This window comes from Meriones unguiculatus, chromosome 15 (assembly GCF_030254825.1).
Source record: "Meriones unguiculatus strain TT.TT164.6M chromosome 15, Bangor_MerUng_6.1, whole genome shotgun sequence".
NCBI classification, from domain to species: Eukaryota; Metazoa; Chordata; class Mammalia; order Rodentia; family Muridae; genus Meriones; species Meriones unguiculatus.
The window spans coordinates 36092529-36115827 of record NC_083362.1 but is presented as its reverse complement, the minus strand read 5'-3'; the positions used below and the strand labels follow the sequence as shown (position 1 = coordinate 36115827).

Sequence of the window (23299 nt, the reverse complement as noted above, 5' to 3'; positions counted from 1 at the left end):
GTAAGAAACTGCAAAGAATTCCATACTCAAGATCTTAAATTTTTAAGTCAGATAATTTTTACATGAGTCAGCTAATCATTTATTTTGTAACTTGTTAAAATGTCTCCTTCATCCCAGGCTCTGACAAACTAAGAGACTGTGAGGCAAGAGCAAAAGCAACAGAATTGAAAAGAGCTGTGGGCTCCTGCCAACATGGCATCCCCAGCGACCTCCCCCACCAACACACACAGGAGGCAGCTCCTGCCTAGAGGGTAGTGCTTTCCACATGTTCTCAGCTCTCAATCTCCTTGTCATAAATCATGCTTCCTCCAAAAGAACATGTCTGAAATAATACCACGGTACAGGCCAAGTTTTACATTTTGTTCTAAAGCTCCTAAATTAGACCTTAATAGACCAAGAGCTTGTCTATGTTGGTGCGCTTTCATTCACTTTGTACGTGTTAGCAGTACAGAATAGAAGTCTCCATGTGAAACATCAGTGAAGACCACACCAAAAAGGGTTTACTTCAGCTGGCTAATTGCGATTGGACTTTTATTATAGTTACAAAAAATTTTTTTCACAAAAATATTTGGGGAAAAAAATACCACTTCAGAGTTAATTCTTACGGGGCATTTGCTAATAAAACCTGAATTTTGTGAATAAAGTAACAGCTAATTCTTTGAAGCTAGTATTTATGGCTCCAAGGAAGAAACACATGGCTTGCTAGGTCATTTAACATATATACTATGTTTATATAGACATTACATATACATTACTGCTTCTTGACCATTTATACATGTCTAACTTCATATTTCTAAAATAATATGATTCAAAAGTATACTTTGTCCCATCTCACCGAATGCCAGTGGTGATTAAGTAGGATGTGTATATCATGCTATTTCTGTGAATTTATTTTTAATGCTTATGAGAGCTTGATACAGATTTTGGGGGCTTAAGATAATCTTGCCTGTCCCTTCAAAATTGTCCTTGAAGTGATAATAACCACAGGTAGTTGGTAAAGAACTGATAAGGAAACTAAGATGGGAGAATTCTAGCATCAAAGGCCTTTATCAACAAGAGACAACAGGGAGGAGCAGTGACACACACCGTGGCATTTTGAGTCAGCAAATTCGGAATTGGCACATTGGTTTCCTCCACAGATGTCCCTGAGGCCATGTGCAGTAGCAGTCCCTCTGCCCTTACACTGGTGTTCTACATGTCCCTGCTAATGAGTGGGTCAGTTCATGGGTCCCTTCTTCTTAGTGCTCTTCTTCCTAATGAAAGACCTCAAACAAGGCTCAGATGATGAATACAAAGGCAGGAAAGAAGGCTGACCCCTTATGAAAGATGCCTTGTTCTCAGCAAGGCGAAACTATACCCCGATACTATCCAGTGTGGTATAAAGTGTGTTCAACTTTTTACTCACACACAGTTTATTCACCTCTCTAATAAGCTTTGTGGTTCCTTGTTCATGGGCTGACATACAGTTCTCATGTGTTGTAAAGGTAAGTCTTTTAGAAGATTATTATGTATATATTTTCATTAAAGTCAAGGTGAGCACACAGTGCTTGCTTTCACAGTAAAACTGCTCATCAGAGTTGCTGAAAGAGGGTAGCAGAGACGGTACGCACTCTTGCTCCACCATTGGAATTGATGTGGGACAAAGAGGAAACTTGAAGTTGAAATACTCTCATATAAACCAAACCCACTTGCCAGTATCCCTAGGTAGACTATGTCTTCATGTTCTGACCAACATATATATTATTTTGTATACTTAATTATATATTTTAAATAACAAGAAACCTTGTAACAGGTATCCTCATATGAGAAGCTAGATGAGTGGAAAACATTATAATCTAGGCTTTTGCCTGAATTGTCAGTACAGAATTGGAAACTCTAGAGTGTTCCATGAACTGGACATTATGGGAAGCACTCTGCACTGTGCCTTATGTGCAGATGGTCATAGAAACAGGTGTGGTTGCTTACAGTTGTCTAAGCTGTTCGATTACAGGTGGGGTGGAGTACTGTGACTCCACAACGGTCAGATTTCTGAAAGCAAACTGAAAGATGACCTGTTGCTCATTTTAATGACCTCTCTGCTTCTAAAACCTGGAGGCTTCACACTGTTCGACTGTTAAAACTAGAGGCAGTATTTCTTACTATGGACAAAGCCAAGAACTTATTTAGCTCACGTGATACCAGAAGCCTTTCTCCAATGGTTTTGAGTTTCAAAAATGCTGATAAACCATGTCACTGAGGGGCAGGTGTAGATGGACCCCATTTCCCCTCACTCTCTGCTTAGCACAGTTCATTGATCATTCTAGACACTCAGTCCCATTTTCCTATTGACTTTGTCCTAAGTCTTTTATTACTACTGAGCTTTAAATAGTTAAGTTCTTTAAAAAATAAAAAGTGTATATTCTATGATAGTTTTTAAAATGCCTAATTTAGAACACTTCTGCAATATATGGCTAAAAGTGCTTTGTGGGCATGCATGACTGCTAAAACCCACACAAGTTCTCCATTCGGGAGAATATATGGCTCGAGAGATTGCTAAATCCCACATAGGTGCTCCCTTTGGGAGGAAAGTTCTGTCCTACTCTTAGGAGAATTACAAGTCCTCTTGGACCATCAGCTCCTGCACCCCTGCACCAGCACTGCAGTGAGGCTCTACACACAGTAAGCCATGACACCAGCTTCAAGGTTCACCTTGCAGACTAGGTGTCTCTCATTTTCAAGACCTACTGGATGAAAGATAACAAAGAGCATATTTCAATGCAATGAAGTTGTCATGACTTCTGTAAATTATCTTTTAAAGATGGCCATAACACGCAAAGTTAAAATCCTCCAGTAACATTTGTGGCAGGACCCTGAGGCTCAAGGTGGGTGTTATTCTTTCCATCTACAAAAATAAGACTTCCTACTGACTTTCTACTGAGAACAGCATTCAAGGCAGCCCTCTTCACTGGTGGTTCCTAATGTTAGGTTACAGGTGTCAGGAAGTGGGCAATCCCTGACACAAATGGTTTTAACAACAGGCATACTATGGATCACTGTGGCTGGAGTTCATTCCTTGCTGAGACATTTTAAGGAAACCCTTTTCATGTTCTGTGTTTTTGGTTTTTGTTTTGTTGTTTTTTTGGGTATAAATTAACAGAAATAGTCATTTTAAAGTCAATCCCTTAAACTAACCATTTGGAACTTAGGCACGTTTTAGTCAACATTTTCTTTGGTGATGTCATTACTGCCTCAGGAAGAGCATGGTATGACAGACAGCTAATGACATGGCATAAGACCTTTGTCCAGACCTTTTACAACCAAAATTCAAGATCAAGCAGATATACATTGATGTTAACATAGTAGAACTGCTTAAAATTACACTTCATCATCAGCATCCCTACACTAATATTATCACAGACATGGTTTTACATCCAGATGGAGTTTTAAAACTTGGTTCATGTATTTAAATTAGCACCGACTACATCCAGAGCACAGCAGAGTATTATCATCCAATGGCGGTGTCAGAGCCTTCACTCTCGATGAATGGGATGTTGGAGTATTTGATGTTCTCACATGCCCACTGCTTCAAGGCATCCTGCACAATTTCCTTGGCCAGATGTTCTGCGTATTCAAGGACCATATTAGCAGGCTCTGGGTGTTTCTTCACTTCCTCCTGGACTTGGGGTTGGCTTAAAGAAGGGACTGTATGTTGAAAGCTTTCCTCTGGGATAAATGCTTCTTCACTCTCATGTACCCTTTCAATGTCTAATGTGGTAGGAAATGGGAACGTTTGCTTTGACTTCATGCAGCCCATGATGTAGAGCTTTGGCAGAGTGAAGGCAGGCTGTGTTAAGACTACTTCAACAGCATCTTTGGAAAACAGTACAGGGTTGTCCACACAATGTTGACCAGTCTTTCCTCTCAGGCCACTTTGGCAACCGCTGATCCCTTTCACTACTCTTCACGTCTTGTGTTTACCTGTCAAGAGAAGGGAGTTTTCACCGTGAGGTTCTGTGTGACGTGGGGCCCTTGGTCCCTTGAAAGAAAAATGAAGTTCTCTACAAACAAACTTATCAATCAAAGCTGGAGAACTCACTCAGCAGGAATGACAGGTTACTCGAACCTTTTTTGAACTTTGAAAACTTTATAAAACTAAATGGAATAAAACTTTACGTTAGCAAGGGATCATTCTTGGGCTGAATTCCAACCACCTTTTTAAAAAATTCTTTTACAATTTCATACATATATAATGTACTTTGGTCATATTTTTTGAATTACCCTCTTAATTTAGTTATCCTGTCAAACCACCAAATCCCTCCAAACAAGTCCCCTTCTTTTCAAGTTTTCTGTTGCTGTTTTTCTCTTCCTCCCTCTCCCTCTGCTGCCCCCCCCACCATGTGTGGGTGGTCACCCCACTGCATTTAATTAGGCCATTTTAGCGTCAATACTCTAAAACAGTACTTCTCAACCTTTCTAATGCTGTAACTCTTTAATACAGTACTCGTGTTGTGGTGACCTCTAACCATAAAATTATTTTTGTTGCTATTTCATAATGATAATTTTGCTGCTGTTATGAATCATAATGTAAATATGATATGCAGGATATATGATATGTAACCCCTGTGGAAAGGTCATTTGACCCCTTCTGCCACGGTTTGAGAACCACTGCTTTTAAATAACCGTGTGAAATCTGGGCACTTTTATTCAGCATTTTACTTGGTGGTACCATCTCTGGGCAGTGAGTGCACCCCTGTCTGAATGAGCATTCAGTTGTGAGCATTGCTCTCAAGGAACCCAGTGCTTCAGATTTGCGGAAATGCCAAGTCCTTGCCCTGCTTGGGCTGTGGATGTTGACAGCATGTGCAGAAGTTTGCACCTGACCCCAGCTTTTCTGTACACGTCTGTCATTTCTTTAATCCCCACTACCACTGCCCAAAGTCTTGCAGGCGTGGTAGCCACTACTGCCTCGGGAAAGCAGAAAACATGTTTCTACAGAGAAAGCTGAGCAGAGCACGGTTCCCCTGTCTATGTTGTGTGGCTGGGCTTTACTCTCAATGGCGAGACTGCATAGTTAGGGCAGATTTCACCCACAAAGTCTAAAATTTTACTCTTTGGTCCTTGGTAGAAAGTGTTTCCTGATTCTCGATCCTTACTACTAAGGTTCCTTCTACCATACTGTCCTCCTCCTACTCTTTCTTGGTGTTTAAACAGGAAATAGGCAGTACTCTGTTGTGCCTTATTTGCATCCCAAGTGGGTGTTGTCATTAGAGGTATTAATTAATGATCTTAGAGGAGACTTTAGGGCTTATATAAGTGACTGCTTTAAGGAGAGGCAGCCATATATGAGCACAGGTAAAGTGCCTGAATGACGTCAGTAGTTCCTGTGTATGGTACCTGATTACCACTTAGTTTTTAGTTTATAGAAGGAACCCTAAAAAGTCATAAAATCTGGTACCACTGATCCCTAGAAAGTAAAGGCTACTGTATACCTACTCACTTTTAATAGTTTGTAATCAAAGAAGTCTAGAAAAACTAATCTTTGCTTGACTCACTGCTCTACTTTTTTTTTTTAAATATACAGGTGTTCTTTCTTTCTTTCTTTCTTTCTCTTCCTTCCTTCCTTCCTTCTTTCCTTTCTTCTTTCTCTCCCTCTCTCTCTCCTTCCTTCCTTCCTTCCTTCCTTTCTTTCCTCCCTCCCTCCCTCCCTCCCTCCCTCCCTCCCTCTCTCCCTCCCTCCCTCCCTCCCAATCTCTACTACTAAGTAAAGATGATACGGGGAGCAAAAAGAATTCTAGGCTTCTGTTTTTAAATGTTTTTAGTTTTGTATGCCTTGCCTCATGTTCCAGATTTCAGAGAGGTATATCAAAAGGGACTGTAGAATGTATTGAGTGTCTGTCTTGTTTGTTTCACTGAACTCCTTGAAAACAGGTCTACCTCAGTTATACATCTCTAACACAGAGCATGTAGTTACTTACCATAGACTGTTTTGGACTGAGAAGTGATACGGGAACTGGGCATAATTAACATGGAATGATTAGAAAACTCTGTCATAAAAAAGAAAGCAGGGTATGGAAGTAGGTTTGTCCAGCGTCCCCACCTTCTAGCCACTTTCCACTTCCTGCCATGCCAAAACCCCCTGTGCTCTGGCCTTGCCTGGTGAGTCTGCTTTCTTAATCCCTCTTCCTCCTGCACACAACACCTGCCCAGAACCCTGTCTCTGCAGGTCTTATCCCATCACCACACTCTAGCTACTTACTTTCCAATTCTAGCCTGGCTAGCATATCCTGTCCTCCTGTCTAGCCTGGTGAGTTCACAAACCACCTGAATTCACCTCAACACTCAGGTGGAGCCCAGCCCACATCCAGTGCTCTAGCCTAGTCTAAGGAGCCCTTTCTTAGACAGCACATATCTGGTGTGTAGCCCAGTTTGCTGTATCCACATCAAACATACAACCACCAACAAAAAAGGCCACATACACAGGTCTCATCAGAAAACAAAATATAAAAGGACACAACAATTTGTCTCCTCCAAAATCCACTAGTCATGTAGAAATTTTCTGTAATAATAATTTTTATGAGCCCCAGGACACAGATCTTAAAAGAACAATCTAGACTTTCTCTAAGAATTTAAGAAGTTTAAAGAAGAAAAAAACAGCTCAGTGAACTTAGAATGAACATAAAGAGAAAAATGTGTGAGTACTTCACCCCCCCAAAAAAATAGGGCTGACAAAAATGACAAAATCTAGGATTTAAAAAGGAAATTCAATAAAGAGACAGAAGCATTGAAAAGACTTGAAATAAAATGAAGACAGAATTGAAAAATTCAGTATCCCAATTAGAAAACTCATGGAAAGGCTTTCCAAATAGAATGGTTTAAGTAGAAGATATAATATCAGGGCTTGGAGCCAAAGGAATGACTACACAAGCAATATGAAAAAAAATTAAATTCAGGAAAAGAACATTTAGGAACTGTGGGATACCATGATAAGACCACATCTTATAATTAAAGGTATAGATGAAAAAGAATGCCAAGTCAATGGTATAGACCAGATCTTAAGAAAGAATATGTAAATGAACTTCTTCTAAGGAAGGACAGCATCTTACAGACACAAGCATACAGAGCACCAAAGAGATGAGGCCAGAAAAGAAACTACTCATGAGATATCGCACTTAAAATACATACACAGAAGAAAGAATGATAAAACCTGCAAGAAGAAGAAGAAGAAGAAAAAAAAAAACTCACATACAAAGGAAAACCTCCCAGAATAACATCTGATTTCTCTATGGAAGCTTTGTGAATTAAAGTAGCCTGAAGCAGTGCATTCCAAATTTCTAAAACCATGATGGTCAGCCTCAACTACTATACGGAATAAAACTATGTAACATAATGGTAGGAGGGAAAAACTTCATGATACAAACTACCTAAACACTCCATAACTATCAAAGCAGTCCTACAGAATACTGGAAGCAGTACTTCAGACTAAAGAGAGGAATACCTATGGCCAAGAAACTAAAGAGAATGAAGCTATGATAAATTGAAATACAGAGCATGACTAAGAAGCAGCAAAAGGCCAACAAAAATTACTGCTGTATACACACTTTTGAATAATAACTTAAAAAAATAGACTCAATTCTTCAGTCAAAAAGCATAGGCTAACAGAGTAGATTAAGAAACAAAATCTGTCTTTCTGTTGTCTACAGGAAACTCAGTGTTAGGAACCACTTTAAATTGAAAGGATGGAAAATATTGTTCCAAGCAAATGGGACCAAAAGGAAACAGGAATTGCCATCTAAATATCTGACCAAATTAGACTCCAAACTAAATTAATTAGAAGAGACAAATGGCATTTCACTTCTAATTAGGACAACAGTTAACCAAGAAAATATTATAATACTACACATGCATACTAAACAAACTCTGGGGCACTGAATGTCATAAAAAGCATATGACTGATGTTAAAGGCAGATTAATATCAGCCCAGCAGTAGTAGGCAATTTCAGTAACTCAATTTCTCCAATAGATATGTCATCTGAACAAAACATTAGAGAACCATCAGACATTTTACATCAAATGGACCTAACAGAGATCTACAGGATATTTCACCCGAACACTAAAGAATACATATTTTATTCAGTAGCCATGGCAACTTCTCTAAAATAGATCATATCCTAGGACACAAAACAAATGTTAACAAATTCAGAAAAAAAATTAATTTCCATGTGTTCTACTTGATAAGTATGCAATAAAACTTAAAACTGATAGCAAACAAATTTCTGTCAGTGAAAAACTCATGGAGCTTAAACAACTCTTTAGTGGACCATGAGCTGGCAAAAAAAAAGAAATCAAAACAAATTTTTAAAAAAATTAATGTAACAAAAAAAATTTATGGAACTGGGGTGGCAGAGGCAGGTAGATCTCTTTTGAGTTAGAGGCCAGCCTGGTCTACAAAGCAAGTTCAGGACAGCCAAGGCTACTCAGAGAAATCCCATCTCAAAAAAACAAAAACAATACATTTATGGAACTAAATAAAAATGAAAACACACCAAAAGCTCTGGGATACATTAAAAACAGTTCTTCAAGGAATATTATAGCTAAATAATAGCCTATATTAAAAAAAAAAAACAAAATATAGCCTACATTAAAAAACAAAACAGGAGCACAACTAAATGGCTTGATGCAATTCAAGAATATAGAAAAAAAAAGACAAATCTAGGATACAACAAGAAATAGTAAAAATTAAAGCAGAAATTAAATAAAAACAAAACAATATAAAGAATGAAACTAAAAGCTGGTTCTTTAAAACAATAAACAAGATTGACATACTCTTGGCTCAACTTACCAAAAGAAATAGAGAATACAAATTAACAGAACTGAACAATGAAACCTTTAAAATAGACCCTAAAAATATTCAGAGTATTTTAAGGGAATACTTTTCAAACCCGTACTCCATCAAGTTGGAAAATCTAAAAGAACAGATTAAGTTCCAGATATATCAAAACATCCAAGGTAAACCACGAAGAGATCAAGGACCCAAATAGAAAGAAAGAATAAGTTGAAACAGTAGTAATAAGTCTTCTGGCAAATTTATAGCTATCGAAGGCCAAATGAATTAAAAGCAGGATTCTACCCAACTTCTGACTTTCTTTTTTTTTTTTTTTCCTGATATTTTGGATTTTTTTTCCAATTTTTTAAAAATTTTTATTAATTACAGTTTATTCACTTTGTATCCCACCTAAACCTCCCTTCCCCCTCCCCTCCAAATCCCATCCTCCCTCTTCCCCACCTGTGTCCCTCTCCCAGTTCACTGAAAAGGGAGGTCCTCCTCCCCTTCCCTCTGATCCTAGTCTATCAGGTCTCATTAGTAGTGGCTGCATTGTCTTCTTCTGTAGTCTGGTAAGGCTGCTCCCCCCTCAGGGGGAGGTGATCAAAGAGCAGGCCAATCAGTTCATATCAGAGACAGTCCCTGTCCCCATTACTATGGAGGCCATTTGGATACTGAACTGCCATAGCCTACCTCTGTGCAGGGGTTCCAGACCATCTCCATGAGTGGTCCTTGGCTGGAGTATCAGTTTTAGAAAAGACCCCTGTGTCCAGACTTTTTGGATGTGTTGCTATCCTTGTCGAGCTCCTGTCCTCTCCAGGTCTTATTACCTCCCACTTCTTTCATAAGATTCCATGTACTCTGCCCAAAGTTTGGCTATGAGTCTCAACATCTGCCTCAATACCCTACAGGGTAGAGCCTTTTAGGGGCCCTCTGTGGTAGGCTCTTGTCCTGTTCTTTGTTTTCTCCCTCTTCTTCTGATAGCCATCCTCTTTACCTTTCTGAATGGGGATTGAGCATCTTAGCCAGAGTCCTCCTTCCTGATTAGATTTTAGTATGTTTAGCCTATATTATATGTTTAGTATCTAATTATGAGTGAGTATATATACCCTGTGTGTCTTTCTGCTTCTGGGATAACTCACTCAGGATGATCTTTTCCAGTTCTCACCATTAACTTCTGACTGTCAAAGATCTACAGCTAATACTTAAATTTAAAAAAAAAAAAAGAGAAGAACACTCTCAGACTCCTTCTATGAAGGCAGTATTATGCTAATACCCAACCTGGTAAACACACACACACCAGACAGGCAAACAAACCAAAAACTGCAAATCAACTTCTCTGGTGAACACAGAAAAAAACATCTTCAATAAAAATTGTGCATAGAATTCAGACACATATCAAAAGATCAATAAATGCATTAACTCATATAAATGGGCTTGAAATAGGTACAGAAAAAATTACTGAGAAAAATCCAACATACTTTCATGATAAAAAAGAAATCCTATCTCAATAAAGGATGTATATGACAAACCCACCACTATCATTATCCTAAATGGAGAAATACTCAAACCGATGTCATTAAAATCAGGAAGACAAGGGTGTCCACTCCTGCTCAGGGTAGTGCTGGGAGTGTTAGCTGGGGTGATACAACAAAGGATGCAAATAGGGAGTGAAGTCATGTTATCCCTATTTGCAGATATCATATTATCCATAAGAGCTGCCACATATTCCACCAGAAAACTTGTAGAAACAATCAACAATTTCAAGCAAAGTGACAGGATGCAAAGTCAACTTCTAAAACTTTTAGAGCCTTTACAACATGCCCAACAAATACTCTGAGAAAGAGATGATGGGAATACTCCCATTAACAATAGCCTCAAAGACAATGAAATATCTTAGAATAAATCTAACCAAGGAGGCAAATGACCTCTGCAATGAAAACTTCAAATCTCTGAAGATATTAGAAAATAAAAAGACCTTTTATAATCCATTGTTTGTTAGAATATTGTGAAAATGGCCATCTTACCCTGAATTGGCTATAGATTTAGTGCAACCCTGACAAAATACATATAACAGTCTTCACAAGAAAAAAAAAAAAAGCATTCAAAATTTTATTCAGAACCAGAGAACACTTCAGATAGCCAAAGCAATCCTGACCAAAACTAATAGTGCTAGGGGGAATTTACCTAAATTTCAAGCCATATGATAGAGCAATAGTAATAAAAACAGCCTGGTACTGGCACAAAACTACATACAGACCAATGTGCAAAGCAGAAGATCTGGACATGGCCTTTTTAGCTTCTTTGTCAAAGAGCAGGCCAATCAGTTCAAATATCACATGACTGATATTTGAAAAAATAACCAACAGTCAAGACAAAAGATAGCTGCTTGTCCCAGATGGCTGATATTTGACAAAGAGACCAAAAATATACACTGGAGAAAATGCAGCAACATCAATAAGGTTGCTGAGAATACTGGATGTCCACTGCAGAAGAATGAAGTCAGACTAGTGTCTATCACTCTTCATAAAAGTTAGCTTCAATTGAACCAAAGACCTGAATTTGAAACCTGAAATGCTAAAACTTAGAAGAAAACAGACACTTTCTCTCACTCTGTCTCTCTCTGTCTCTGTCTCTGTCTCTCTCTCTCTGTGTGTGTGTGTGTGTGTGTGTGTGTGTGTGTCTAGGAAAAGACTTTCTGAGTAGGACTCCATTTGCCCAGGAATTAAGGCCAACAATTGACAAGTGGTACTTCATAAAACTAAAGAGCTTCTGCACTTAAGCAGTTGAGTAAAGAGGAAGCCCGTGGAGTGGGAGAGAATCTTTTCCAGATACACATCAGAGGGCTGGTTAATGAGCAGATCATAAAAAGGTTACAAAAAGCCCAAAGAATCAAAGAGAAAATGACCTATTTAAAAAAAATGGGCCTGGGACTTGAACAGACAGTTGTCAAAAGAATAAATAACAAGAGCAAGCTCTGGCAAAGGTCTTAAAGAACTAGACTGTATCTGACTTAGACGTCTAAGCCACAGTGGTCGACAGCACTTATGACCCTCTCCCCAAATTTCATATTGACACTTAATCCTTCATATGACAGTATTTAAAGTGGGAACTCTGGGAAATAGTATTGGGTAATACTGCCCTTTTAGAGAAACCTCAGAGAGTTCCCAGCACTTTGCTCCCATGAGAGGATGCGGAATAGAGGTGCCATCTGTGAAATCAGGGAACTTTGATTCCGGACTGATCTGCTGGTGCCTCAGCTGCAATGACCTTCCCAGCATACAACCAAGGGAACTGTGTTCCTGTCGTTTGTAAGCAGTCTATGGCATTTGGTTGAAGCAGTCTGAGCAGACTGAGGCACACATCAGCATATGTCTCAAGTGCTCACATCTGTGATTCTGGTAGAGAAGCAGCCACAGACAACACATAAATAAGTGAGAAAGTCACATTCCAGGAAGACTTCAGTGCTGAAAAGAGGCAGCCAGACATGGGCATGGGCAAAACAAAAGCAGTCTCAGATTAAGAATAAAATTACCACTTAAACAAAGATGGCATAAGCCAGATTCCATTCAAAGTATTCACAATATGCGACATCCAGTTTTAAAAAAATTCATGCAGAGAAGAGAGATGACCTACAGTCAAGGGAAAAAAAAAAAGATGGGCTGCTTGTTCTAGTTCTTGTTATTATGAAACATTATGATCCAAAGCAAGTTTGGGAGGAAAGGATTTATTTGGCTTATAATTTCACATTGTAGTCCTTCATTAAGTCAGGACAGGAACTCAAACAGGGCAGGAACCCTGAAGCAGGAGCTGGTGCAGAGATCACGGAGGGTGCTGCTTACTGGCTTGCTCTTCATGGCTTGGTCAGCCCTATTCTTATAGAATCCAGGACCACCAGCCCAGGAATGGCACTATCCACAATGGGCTGGGTCCTCCCCATCAATCGCTAATTAAGAAAATTACTCCAGGCTTTCCTACAGCCTAAGCTTATGGAGGCCTTTTCTTAACAGGTTCCCTCTTCTCAAATGACTTTAGTTTGTGTCAAGTTGACATAAGACTAGCCAGCACACTGCTAGACCCCCCCCCATGACCCAGCATTTTATAATTAACAGGATTTAATGGAACTTATTCAAATTTTCAAATAGTTAATTGAATATATTCAAGGATATAAAGTAAAAAATGATCATGAAGATTAAACAGATAATCTCATCAGCAAAATTGACATTGTACAATTTTAAAAAACAGAAATGCAGGAAGAAAGAGATTCAACATCTTAAATAAGTAATCCATTGAGTTCCTAAAATCTGAAAAATGAGAGAGAGAAACTTAAAAATCAAAATAGAGCAACTGCTAATTTAATATTTCAATATTATTCAAGCTGTGAAGAATTATACAGCTTGAACCCAGAAGACAGGGAAAGGGAAGTGAAGAAGAAGAAAGAAAGAAGAAGGAGGAGGAGGAAGAAGAAGAGGAGGAGATTACTACAAATGAAAGTGAACCAGGCCTGGTGACACTTGTACCCTCAGCTACTCAAGGAGGCAGACAAAAAGATGCTGAGTTTGCAGCCTGCTTAGGAAACTTAAACCATGTCTTTAAAAGGCTGTATAAAAAGAAAGAGCCAGAGCTTTAGCTCCAACCCTCCCCTGTTGTATTAGCCACCCAACCTCTGGCACTACAAATTCAAAGACAGTTAAAACAAAAGAGCAAGATCGCTGACAAAAACAGAAGGAAACAGACTAAAATTCCTAATTAAAAACAAATTATCAAGTTAGTCAAAAAATAAAATCCAAGGAAACAAGGCCTAAACAAGACTGACGAGCACACATACAAACTCCCAGACTGTGGCAGCATGTGCGGGTCTGTGCCAGACACTGTGCCCATGCTGAGAGACGTGAACACAAACACCCTGTGCCTACCCAGGAGCTACCTCCAGTTGGTAACCACTCACCAGTGAGAAATTACTTTTCTCCAAATAGACAGATAAAAAACAAATAAAAATAAGTGGATAAAATAAAATACAAATCAAGTAAATATAGCTTATTTGGGGCCAAAGCAGAAAAATGGAGAAAGCAGTTTTCAACCAATGGTCTAAGAAGTGAATGTACACATGCAAAGAGACAAAATAAAATGAACTCAAAATTGTTTGTGGACTTAAAATCTAACATGCCTATAGCACACACACACACACACACACACACACACACGCACACAAACCCTATATATTAGCTTCAGGTTTGGTGGTGACCTTTTCAGGTATAACCAATGGCGTGACCCATGGTAGATAGTTTGACCTCACTAGAATTAAAAGCTCTGCTCTTTACAGATACTTTATAAACTGAGAAAACCAGCCACTGACTTGGAGAAAAAAAAAAAAAAAACACTATAAAAGCTTTGATAAAAACTACAATCCATCAGTGTCCAAGTGGGTTCCATAGTAATGGTAAGAGGGACTGCCTCTGACATAATCTGATTGGCCTGCTCTTTGATCACCTCCCCCTGAGGGGGAAGCAACCTTACTGGCCACCGGCCACTCCTGATGAGATCTGATAGAATAAGATCAGAAGGAAGGAGAGGGGGACCTCCCCTATCAGTGGACTTGGGGAGGGACATGCATGAAGAAGGGGGAGGGAAGGTGGGATTAGGAGAGGAGGAGGGAGGGGTTTATGGGGGATACAAAGTGAATAAAGTGTAATAATAAAAGTTAAAAAATAAAAATAAATAAAAATTTAAAAACAACAATAACAACAAAAACCCAACTACAATCCAAAGAGACAACTCTTAAAACTCAATAATAAAACTGAACAGTCTGATCAAAATGTGCAAAATACCACCTCACTGGGGAAGACACACAGAAGGCAGGTGAGCATGTAATAAAACCTTCATCATCATGTGTCATTAGGGAATTGCAAGTTAGAACAGCATGGAAATAGAGCAGAACCCAACAGAACAGTGAATGGTCCGAACAGCACCAGCTGGAGGAGAGATGTGGAGCAGAACCCCAGCACTGCAGGTGGAACTCTAAAACAATGCAGTCACTTTGGAAGACAGCTTAGCCCCTTCTCACACACTAATCATACTCTTAATACACAATCTGCAGTTTTACTTCTTGGCATTCACCCAAATGAGCTGAAAAAATAGGTACCATAAAGTTCTATACTCTGATGTCTTTTTTATAACTGCTAAAACTTAGAAACAACCAGGACACCCTTCAGTTAATGAATGGATACACTGTGGTACATCTAGGTAATAAATAATATTGAGCGTTTAAAAAAAATGAGTTATGAAGCCCACCTGAAAGAACTATGTACTATATGACTCCAGCTCAATGGAGAAAGTGAAAAGACAGGAATTATAGAGGTGGGTGGGATGGGCAGGTTGAACACAGATGATGTTCACAATGAAAGTATTTTGTATGTGGCTGTAATGATGGGTATGCTGATATATGGTTAGACATATGTCAGAAGCCAGGAGTTATATGAAATGAGGAGTGGGCCCTAATATAAAGTGTGGCTTTTGGGTGGTCGTGATGTGGCCACACAGCAGCATCTTGTGAAACACCGGGTCACTGCGTGTGGTGCTGACAGTCTGGAAAGCCTAGTAAATGAGTGCAGCCACAGGGTGGGTGAGGACGTCCTATCTCCTGGATTATTCTGTGAACCTAAAACTCATCTTGAAATACCTTTCAGAAATACTAACTATATCCTGTCCATAAGAGGCACAGTTTAAGCATAAATATGTATGTGACTGATAGCTTGGAACTACATGAAGAACCATAACTTGGCAGAACTAAAAGGGAAAAGGAGCCATAAGCATAGTTTTGAGGCTTGTATGGCTTAAACAGAAATGGGTAGAATATCCAAAGACAAAATGAAGAATCTGCATTTTAAATATTATGGTCCAGTCTGAGTCCTCCATCACTGATAAAACAGAGTGCTATTCATTCATTCAGCAATGAAAGCATTCCTGCTACGTGCTTAAGGGCCATTCATCAGAGAAGACTGAATGAGGGGAGTCTAACAGATTTTAAAGCTTGAAATTCTACAGAATATATTTCCAGTTGCCCTAGTATTAAAATTTTTTAAATAATAAATCCATAAAAGTCTCAAATATCTGGAAACTAATCATTTTTAAGTTGCCCATGGGGTGAAGAAGAAATTATAAAGGAAATTAAATATATTTTCAGTTCAATAAAAACTACACTATATTAAAATTCTGGAATAAATCTTTAAATGTAAAAGAAATTATATAGATTTGTATCCTTGTAACAACAAAGCTTAAATCAGTTACCTAACTTTCACCTTAAGCTAAAACAGAAAAAGTAAATCCCAAGTAAGAAGAACATAAATGATAAAGGGCAGAAATCAATAAACCAAAGCAAGTAGTACTGTTTGTTTAAAATGACCTAATAAAACCAAGCATGGTGACAGGTGCCTGAAATTCCATGGCTCAGGAGACAAAAACGTACTAGGGTCCAGAGCTTAAAGTTATCATGGGCTACACACAAGGAACCATTACATAAAAATTAATAATTAAGAGAACACAGCTAAAAATCTGTCACCAGATGAACAGAGGGTTCCAAAAGCCCTGAACTCTAGGTTCAGCTTATCATCGTCCCATTTTACATCATAGTCCAAACTTTTCACAGGTTTTTGTGAGGCCATCTACTTCAAGTTATGGCTTTAAAGTGGGCTCTGCCTTAAATTAATGCAAATCTACACACACATCTTATACATACAGATTTACACAGCATCAGTTTCAATGTAAATATACTTAGCAAAATGTTGATTCATTAAAAAACATGCTTGAAGGAACTATGGAGCTGGCCCAGCGAGTAAAGCGCTTGCCATGGGTTCTATGCCCAGTACCATATGTGTGACAAAGGAGGCAGTGAGAGGTGCTCTAGACTCCAGGCACTTGCTGGACAACTGAACCTGAGCTCCAGGCTCAGTGAGAAGCTGTCACACACACACACATACACACACACACCCCAGAACACAAATTCCCACCCACGGGCATACAAAATACCTAAGTTCTTAAAAAAATATATGTCACTGAGTTTGTAACAGCATGTTTGTGGTTATTTGTCCTTTAATAACTATCCAGAAATTTCATTTTTTTTTTTGTAAGGATCCACAAAAATTGAGTCTTAAATGGAGTCTTTGTTCTGGGAATATTGAGAATCACTCACTTGGACTGTAAATTTACCATAGGATTGAATGACAAGATTAAACATTCTCCCAAAAAGCAAAATCTAGAAAGCACATAAATACAATCTTGATTTATCTGAAGGCAGCAACTAGTTTCCTCATCTGGTTCATCACAGTCGGTACTGCCCAACAACAGAGCACACTCACTCAGGGAGACAGGCCAATGCACTGTGTTTGTTAGTGTAAGGGGAGAGAATGGCAAGGACAAGGTTTGAGATCCTTGCAAGTGTGACCTTTGGAAACCAGGGGGTTTGGTTTTTATGTGTAACCAAACAAGGCTCAGCCATAAGGAGAAGCAAGTGAGGTCCTCTGTGTGAAGGATTTAGACCCGTCTTGGAACACAACTGTTTTGCATCACTTGCCTTCCCTTTTTCTCTGCAGTGTCTCCTAAACCTAGAAACATTAATTTATTAATTATTTTAAGTGATTTATATCTTAAGATTATAATTATGAAAACATATAATCCAGAATAGTTAGCAGTAATTGTGGAGCTGGAAGTTAGAATTTTATCAGCTGCCAAAAACCTCTCTCACTTGTCATCCAAGCAGGCACCGTCTCCCTCAGATCTTTGGGCTTTTCTCTGGGTAACATGGGACTTTTCCTGGCCACTCAAGGACAAGGACAAATGTTGAACTTGATCCTGTAGTTCGCCCAGTATCGTAAAATATGTCCTTGTACTGGCTGGTTTTGTGTCAACACAAGCTAGAGTCACCAGAGAGGAAAGAAGCTCAGTTGAGGAAATGCCTCTGTGAGAGCCAGTTGTAAGGTATTTTCTGGAGGAGTGCTTAATGCAAGAGGGTCCAGCCCATGGCGGGTGGTGCCGTTCCTGGGCTGGTGGGCTTGGGTTCTCTGAGAAAGCAGGCTGAGCAAGCCAGCAAGCAGCCCTCCCCCATGGCCACTGAATCTCCTGCCTCCAGGTTCCTGCCCTGCTTGAGTTCCTGTCCTGACTTTCTTTTGGTGATGAACAGCACTATAGAAGTGCAAGCTGAACAGACCCTTTGTCCCCAGCTTGCTTTTGGTCATGGTGTTTTGTTGCAGTGATAGAAACTCTAAGACACTCCTGGAGCACAGTGAGATGTAGCTTCTCACCAGTTAGTTAAAAGATGATCTAGAACCCCAGGCCCAATCCTAACGGCTTCTGTGTCACATGTGCCGCATGTACATGCGATCAAGTTCACTTTGAATCACGCTGTCATTTAGCAGTTGAAGTCTCAAGCACCAGTGACTGACAAAACAGCAAAAAGCTTTTTTTCCCCAGCTCCTTTCTACATTCAATTTTAGGCATTATGTTACACAGTGAAACCAATTCAGATACTTTAGAACAAGTAGGAGGTGCAAATAATAAGAAAGAATTAAGTGCTGAGCACTAAATTAACTTCCAGGCACCAGCATATCTAGTTCTGAACAATGAAAAGCAGCACTCTTATGTGGAGACAAGACAGAACTGAGTTCAAATGCATTTGAACTCCATGTCAGAGACCAAGAACTCAGAACATTTTCCTATTTAAAGTTTAAGAATTCTTTCATAACGCATACTCTGTACGGACTCCTGCCTATGGCCAATGATATGGTATTTCAGCCGGGGAGGCTTATTGAAACATGTTTAAAAGCGCTGGATTTCCTACTCCTCTTCCTTGGAGCTGGACTATTTTTAGCACCCATGTCCATCTCCGTCTTCTAGGCCTTTCTTACCTTGAAACACCCCCATCTCCTCCTTATGTGCACCCAGCACCCTCCCCCCTCTTCCCTAGTTACACCAAAGGCTATTTTCAAGGATGGGAAACTCCCACTCCTTCCTAACAGACTTCCTAGAATTCCCCTGACCCTTCTCTAGAAGTCCAGTAAACTGGTGTCTGAACTATTGAAATTTTAAGTGTTGTCTGCCCTGTGAGAACTTTCCTCATGGGAGGAGTAATTTCCCTTTTCTTTTGTACCAAAGCACTTAATGACTGTTTATTAACATGCAGTCGCTCTCAAGATACCTGTGTGCCTGCAGCACATTAGATGCTAGGAATAAGCTGTGGGTCTGACACCGTTCTCTTTTGTTCATGGTGTGCATACAATACACAAAGGCTGCAGAGTAGGAGTACCTGGACCAGGTTAATGTTTACAATGTTCTGATGAAGGTACTTGCAGAGCGGACATACAGCCCTACTCCACAAGACTCTGTGACACCCCGTGTCTTTGCTGTCTAGCTTCATGGATCATGTCATCTTCCACCCCTTGTAAAACAAAAATGTGTGATTTCACCGCTTTTCATTTTAAAGAAATGAATTAAAAATGTAAAGGCAGTGTTTCCATAGCACACGCTGTCTAGAGTTATTTCCTGCTGCCAAAACGTTGAACCTGTTAACATCAGGAAAACCCAGTTTGGTCATCCTTCACTGTGCACGCCTCTGGAGCGTGCGCAGTGGCGACAGAATCCTCCGACCCAAAGGCAGATGCTGTGCTGATTGGAGACAGAAAGCAGCTACCTTCCTGCCTTCCGATAAAGCCTCAGCAGGGAAGGATGGACAAGGAGAGAGAACTAAGGAACAAGCTGCTTGCGCCTTCCCATTCTGCTCACTCACACTCCAGCACCCAAGAGAACCTGGGGTTGTGAGCACAGGAATGTCCTGGGAATATCCCAGAATCCTGAGAAGAAGGTCTAAAGAAGCTACAGTCACTTACCCAATATTATTTTCTAATATCAAATACAAGAGAAAATGAATTAGAATTCCCAAGCTGTATAGAGCAGTCGATAGAAATTGCCAGTTAAAGACTTGAGCAGGCAATACTTGGCAGGGGCAGTGGTCAGTATTTGCAGGAGCTGGAAACTGATTGGCTACTCTATGGTCAGTATTTGCAGGAGCTGGAAGCTGATTGGCTACTCTGTAATCAATCGAGAAAACTCACAGTCTGTTTTTAGCAAGGCACCTGATTAAACTCGTCTTTCATGAAATCCTTACAGATGAGACCAGCCTACCCACGAGAACAAGTGCAAATTCACTTGGTTCACCAACTTGAGCAATTTCTACTAGAGACCAACGAGAGCTCTAGCCACGGCTGTGCCTGGCTTTTTCCGTACTTTGAGTTTCAGCAATCTTCCTGAAAGTGGACTGGCATTACCCTCATTTCTGGAAAAGAAGTAAGTTCAGGCTTGAGAATTCTAGCGCCAGCTCCGCCCTGGCTTCTAACTGCAGCCTTCAGCCTACAAGGGCTTGTCCTGTGCATTGAGCAGTGACTGGAAAGTCGACTAAATTCTTCATATGCACCAAACTAACACAGTGAATGTCAGGACGAAAACAGAAATGTACCTATTAAAGTGGAAACTATGTGTCTACAATAATATAAACCGAAAGAGAACAAGTTCTACTAAAGAAACACTGTGCTGAACAATTTAAAGACGAATAAAGTCTCCCTGACAACAGCTCAGGGGTGTGATGTTTTCTGTCAGGTTCGGAGCATTTGCTTGATGGTAGAAAGACATATGCCGCTGGTTCTGAATAAACTGCTTGCTTATCTCAATTTTGGTTACTCATTAAAGAAAAATATCGTTTCCTGTCTCCCAAGCATCTATATGTACTGTGTGGATTAAAATTTTCGTCCTCACAGCAGCCAGCCGAAACAGACAAAAACTAACTCTGTATCACTTCAAACCTTCCATTTCTTTACTGTGTTCCCCCTTTCCTTTATTTTCTGGGAGGTGAGGAGGAGGAAGTTCAGATGAAAGTTTTAGATGTTATTTGCAGAAAGAAGTAGAAATCCTGCATGCGACCTCAGAAGTTGCAAGGGGTCGGCAAGGGCAGGACTAATGAGTCGGGTCCCAGGAAGCCTTGTGTCAGCTCAGTGTGGACTGGGCCTTGCTGACAGACAGGCTGCTACCTCCACTACGGGGGCGGCCGCACACGGAGGGGCCAGTTCAAACCTGGCTTCGGTCAGGTGAACTGCGGACGCTGTATTGAAGTTGGCCGGAGGGCAGACCCCGGGTTTAAAGTTCCCTTGTTATCTGATAAAGCTCCTCAAGTTATTTTTTGCTTTCACAGCAAAGAGAAAAAAGAAAGACAGAGAACGGTACATCTGAAGTTACTATTTTTTCCCCGAACCTTTCTGCTTTACTTAAATAAGATCCCGTCCCATCTGTCATACACGGGAGCTATCTTGGGGACTGAACGACGTTCAAAGGGAACGACGGACCCCTCACCTGCTGATACTTAGCCATAATAAAAGTGGACTCTTTAGTCCCCTGAATGAAAACGAAATCTCTCTGATGTATACAGGCGGCGGATCTGGGTCTCTAGGCGGGATGGGCAGTCTCCGTGGCGATTCACTGGGTTATGATGTTGTTACCCTCCATAAAGGATGGGGAGGGGTCAGACCAGAAATATGAAAGAAACACCTGCTTCTGGGAAGCTCCTCCAGCGGCTGAGGATCCCACTCGCCGGTACTTTCATTTGCATCATTTCCCCTCAAGATTCAGCCTCCCACGACTTCCGAAGTCCCGGCGCCACTCGGCTGACGGTGTGCGGCTCCGCCCGACAGCTCGGCTGGGCCGCTCTTCAGGTGGGAGCCTGCCTCCGGCGGGGAACACTAAGTCCGGAGATGGAGCTGAGCGCTCAGTTAAGGGACGAGCTGTGAGGACGTATCCAGGACAGCCGGAAATGTTAGCTAAGGTTAACTCCGGCCACCCCGGCCTTCCCGGGTTGGAAAGTCAAAAGGTCACAGCACCCGAGCGAAGCTCCCACCGCCCAGATGTTCACTTACCCTACCCAGCAGCGGGCCCCCTGCGGGGCCACCGCAAGCGTGCAGGCCTCCGCGAGGCGGCGCGGGCGCCGGGGGCCCCATGGCCCTGGCCGCAGTCCCCGGGCGGAGGGTGCTCGGCGGGCGCCGGCGTCAGCCGGGAGGGGGCGGCGCGGCCCCGGTTTCGCCGACGCCAGCTGGGTTAAGTTAGCGGCCGCTCCCGAGGGCCGGCGTCCTCCCGCCGCGCTCCCGGCTCCTCCTCCTCCTGCGGCCGCCCGCCCTGCCCCGCTCCCGAGTTCGCGGCCCGCACCCGGCCTGCCCGCCGTGTCCAGCAGGTGGAGCCGAGGGACCCGCAGAGCATGCCCTCCGCCTGGGGCTACCGCCACCCCGCAGCACTCAGGGCCAGGCACAGCCAGACACACCCGCTCGCGCGCCCACCCCAGGCTCGCTCCCCGCGCGGCGCCACCTCCCGGGAGCCACCTGGACTGCGGCATCACCTGATCGCGGTCCCCGAGGGAGCAGGCGCGGCTCGGCCGGCGCTGCAGCGTGGCCCCGGCCGGTGGCTGATCCCCTGACCCGGCCCTCCCCGGGAAGGCTCCGCCGCTCGGTGCGGGCTTTGCCGTCACTCCTCTGCCCGGCAGAGCCCGCCCTACCGGGAACACGCAGAGCAAAAGTGCACGGAGCGCTTCTGTCTTTACGGATACGTCCCGTCTTGCACACTTCACTTTTCCGTTCTCCCGTATGTGACAGTTGACACGCTTGTTTCTCAAAACAAAACCTTCTGAAAGACCATTTTCTTACCCTTTAAAGAAGAGCCTCAAAAACATGGCCTTTCTTCGGTCAGACCTCGCTGTTACTCATTCCGTCTGCGCGATTCCCAGCGACAGTGACAGCCCCGAGAGACAAAAGAACCATTATTTCATCCTGTTCCACGATGGATTGTCAATGCAAAATTCATGCCTCGGGAGAGCTCCGCGGCAGCTCTGGGCTTCTGGCATTGCAGATGCTGAGGTGGAGTCCTGCCTTAGGAATGTGGGGAGGATGCGGAGATGGGTGGACGGACGGGAGCCCGCCAGCCGGCCTGGCCAGAGTGAGAGACCTCCAGGGAATAAGGTCCAAGGGCCTCCCCTGGCCTCTACGCCGCCCCCCCCTTCTCAGGAAAGAAAAGCCTAAAGCCCGTAGGTTAACATGAGCTGGCCTCTTCGAAGGTCCAGTTCAGCGAAGAATCAGCTCAGAGAGCGAACGGCTTCAGCCGCCCTGCCAGATCTAACTCAGCTTTAAGTGGAAGCGTAAAGGCGTGTTTAGGTTTGCTCTGTGTAACTCAGCTAAGGTAGCTGTGAACTCAGACATTTAGCGTGACCAATGGCAGAAGACAAACATTGGCTTAATAGGCAGCTGCTGTATGAAACTGACGATGTCTGAGCCGAGCACGTACTCTCGTACTTTTCGAGCACACCGCGCTGAGTAGTTAGGATCGGACGCAAGGTCTCCCTTGAGGCTCAGCTCCTGTGTTGCCTGCTTGCCCTCGTCTTTCTCAGCTCTCGGGAGTGGGTGTGTATCAGAGAGGATGTGC

General features: G+C 41.9%; 1 protein-coding gene across 4 annotated transcripts; it reads right to left on the bottom strand.

Annotated features, from left to right (window-relative positions):
* Positions 1–514: 514 nt before the first annotated feature.
* On the bottom strand, positions 515–22907 carry C15H2orf88 (chromosome 15 C2orf88 homolog). 4 transcript variants are annotated; one of them, XR_009586420.1, is made up of 2 exons: positions 21751–22207; positions 515–3957 (listed from the first exon to the last, which is right to left on the bottom strand). XR_009586420.1 is itself a non-coding variant. In XM_021649278.2 (2 exons), exon 2 carries the CDS (start codon positions 3791–3793, stop codon positions 3485–3487), a length of 309 nt encoding a protein of 102 aa, XP_021504953.1. In that variant the 5' UTR covers positions 3794–3957; positions 22528–22907; the 3' UTR covers positions 515–3484. The 4 variants fall into 4 exon arrangements, 3 of the variants coding, with proteins under 3 accessions (XP_021504953.1, XP_060224321.1, XP_060224322.1); XM_021649278.2 differs by lacking the exon at positions 21751–22207 and adding an exon at positions 22528–22907; XM_060368338.1 differs by lacking the exon at positions 21751–22207 and adding an exon at positions 22224–22428.
* Positions 22908–23299: the final 392 nt, after the last annotated feature.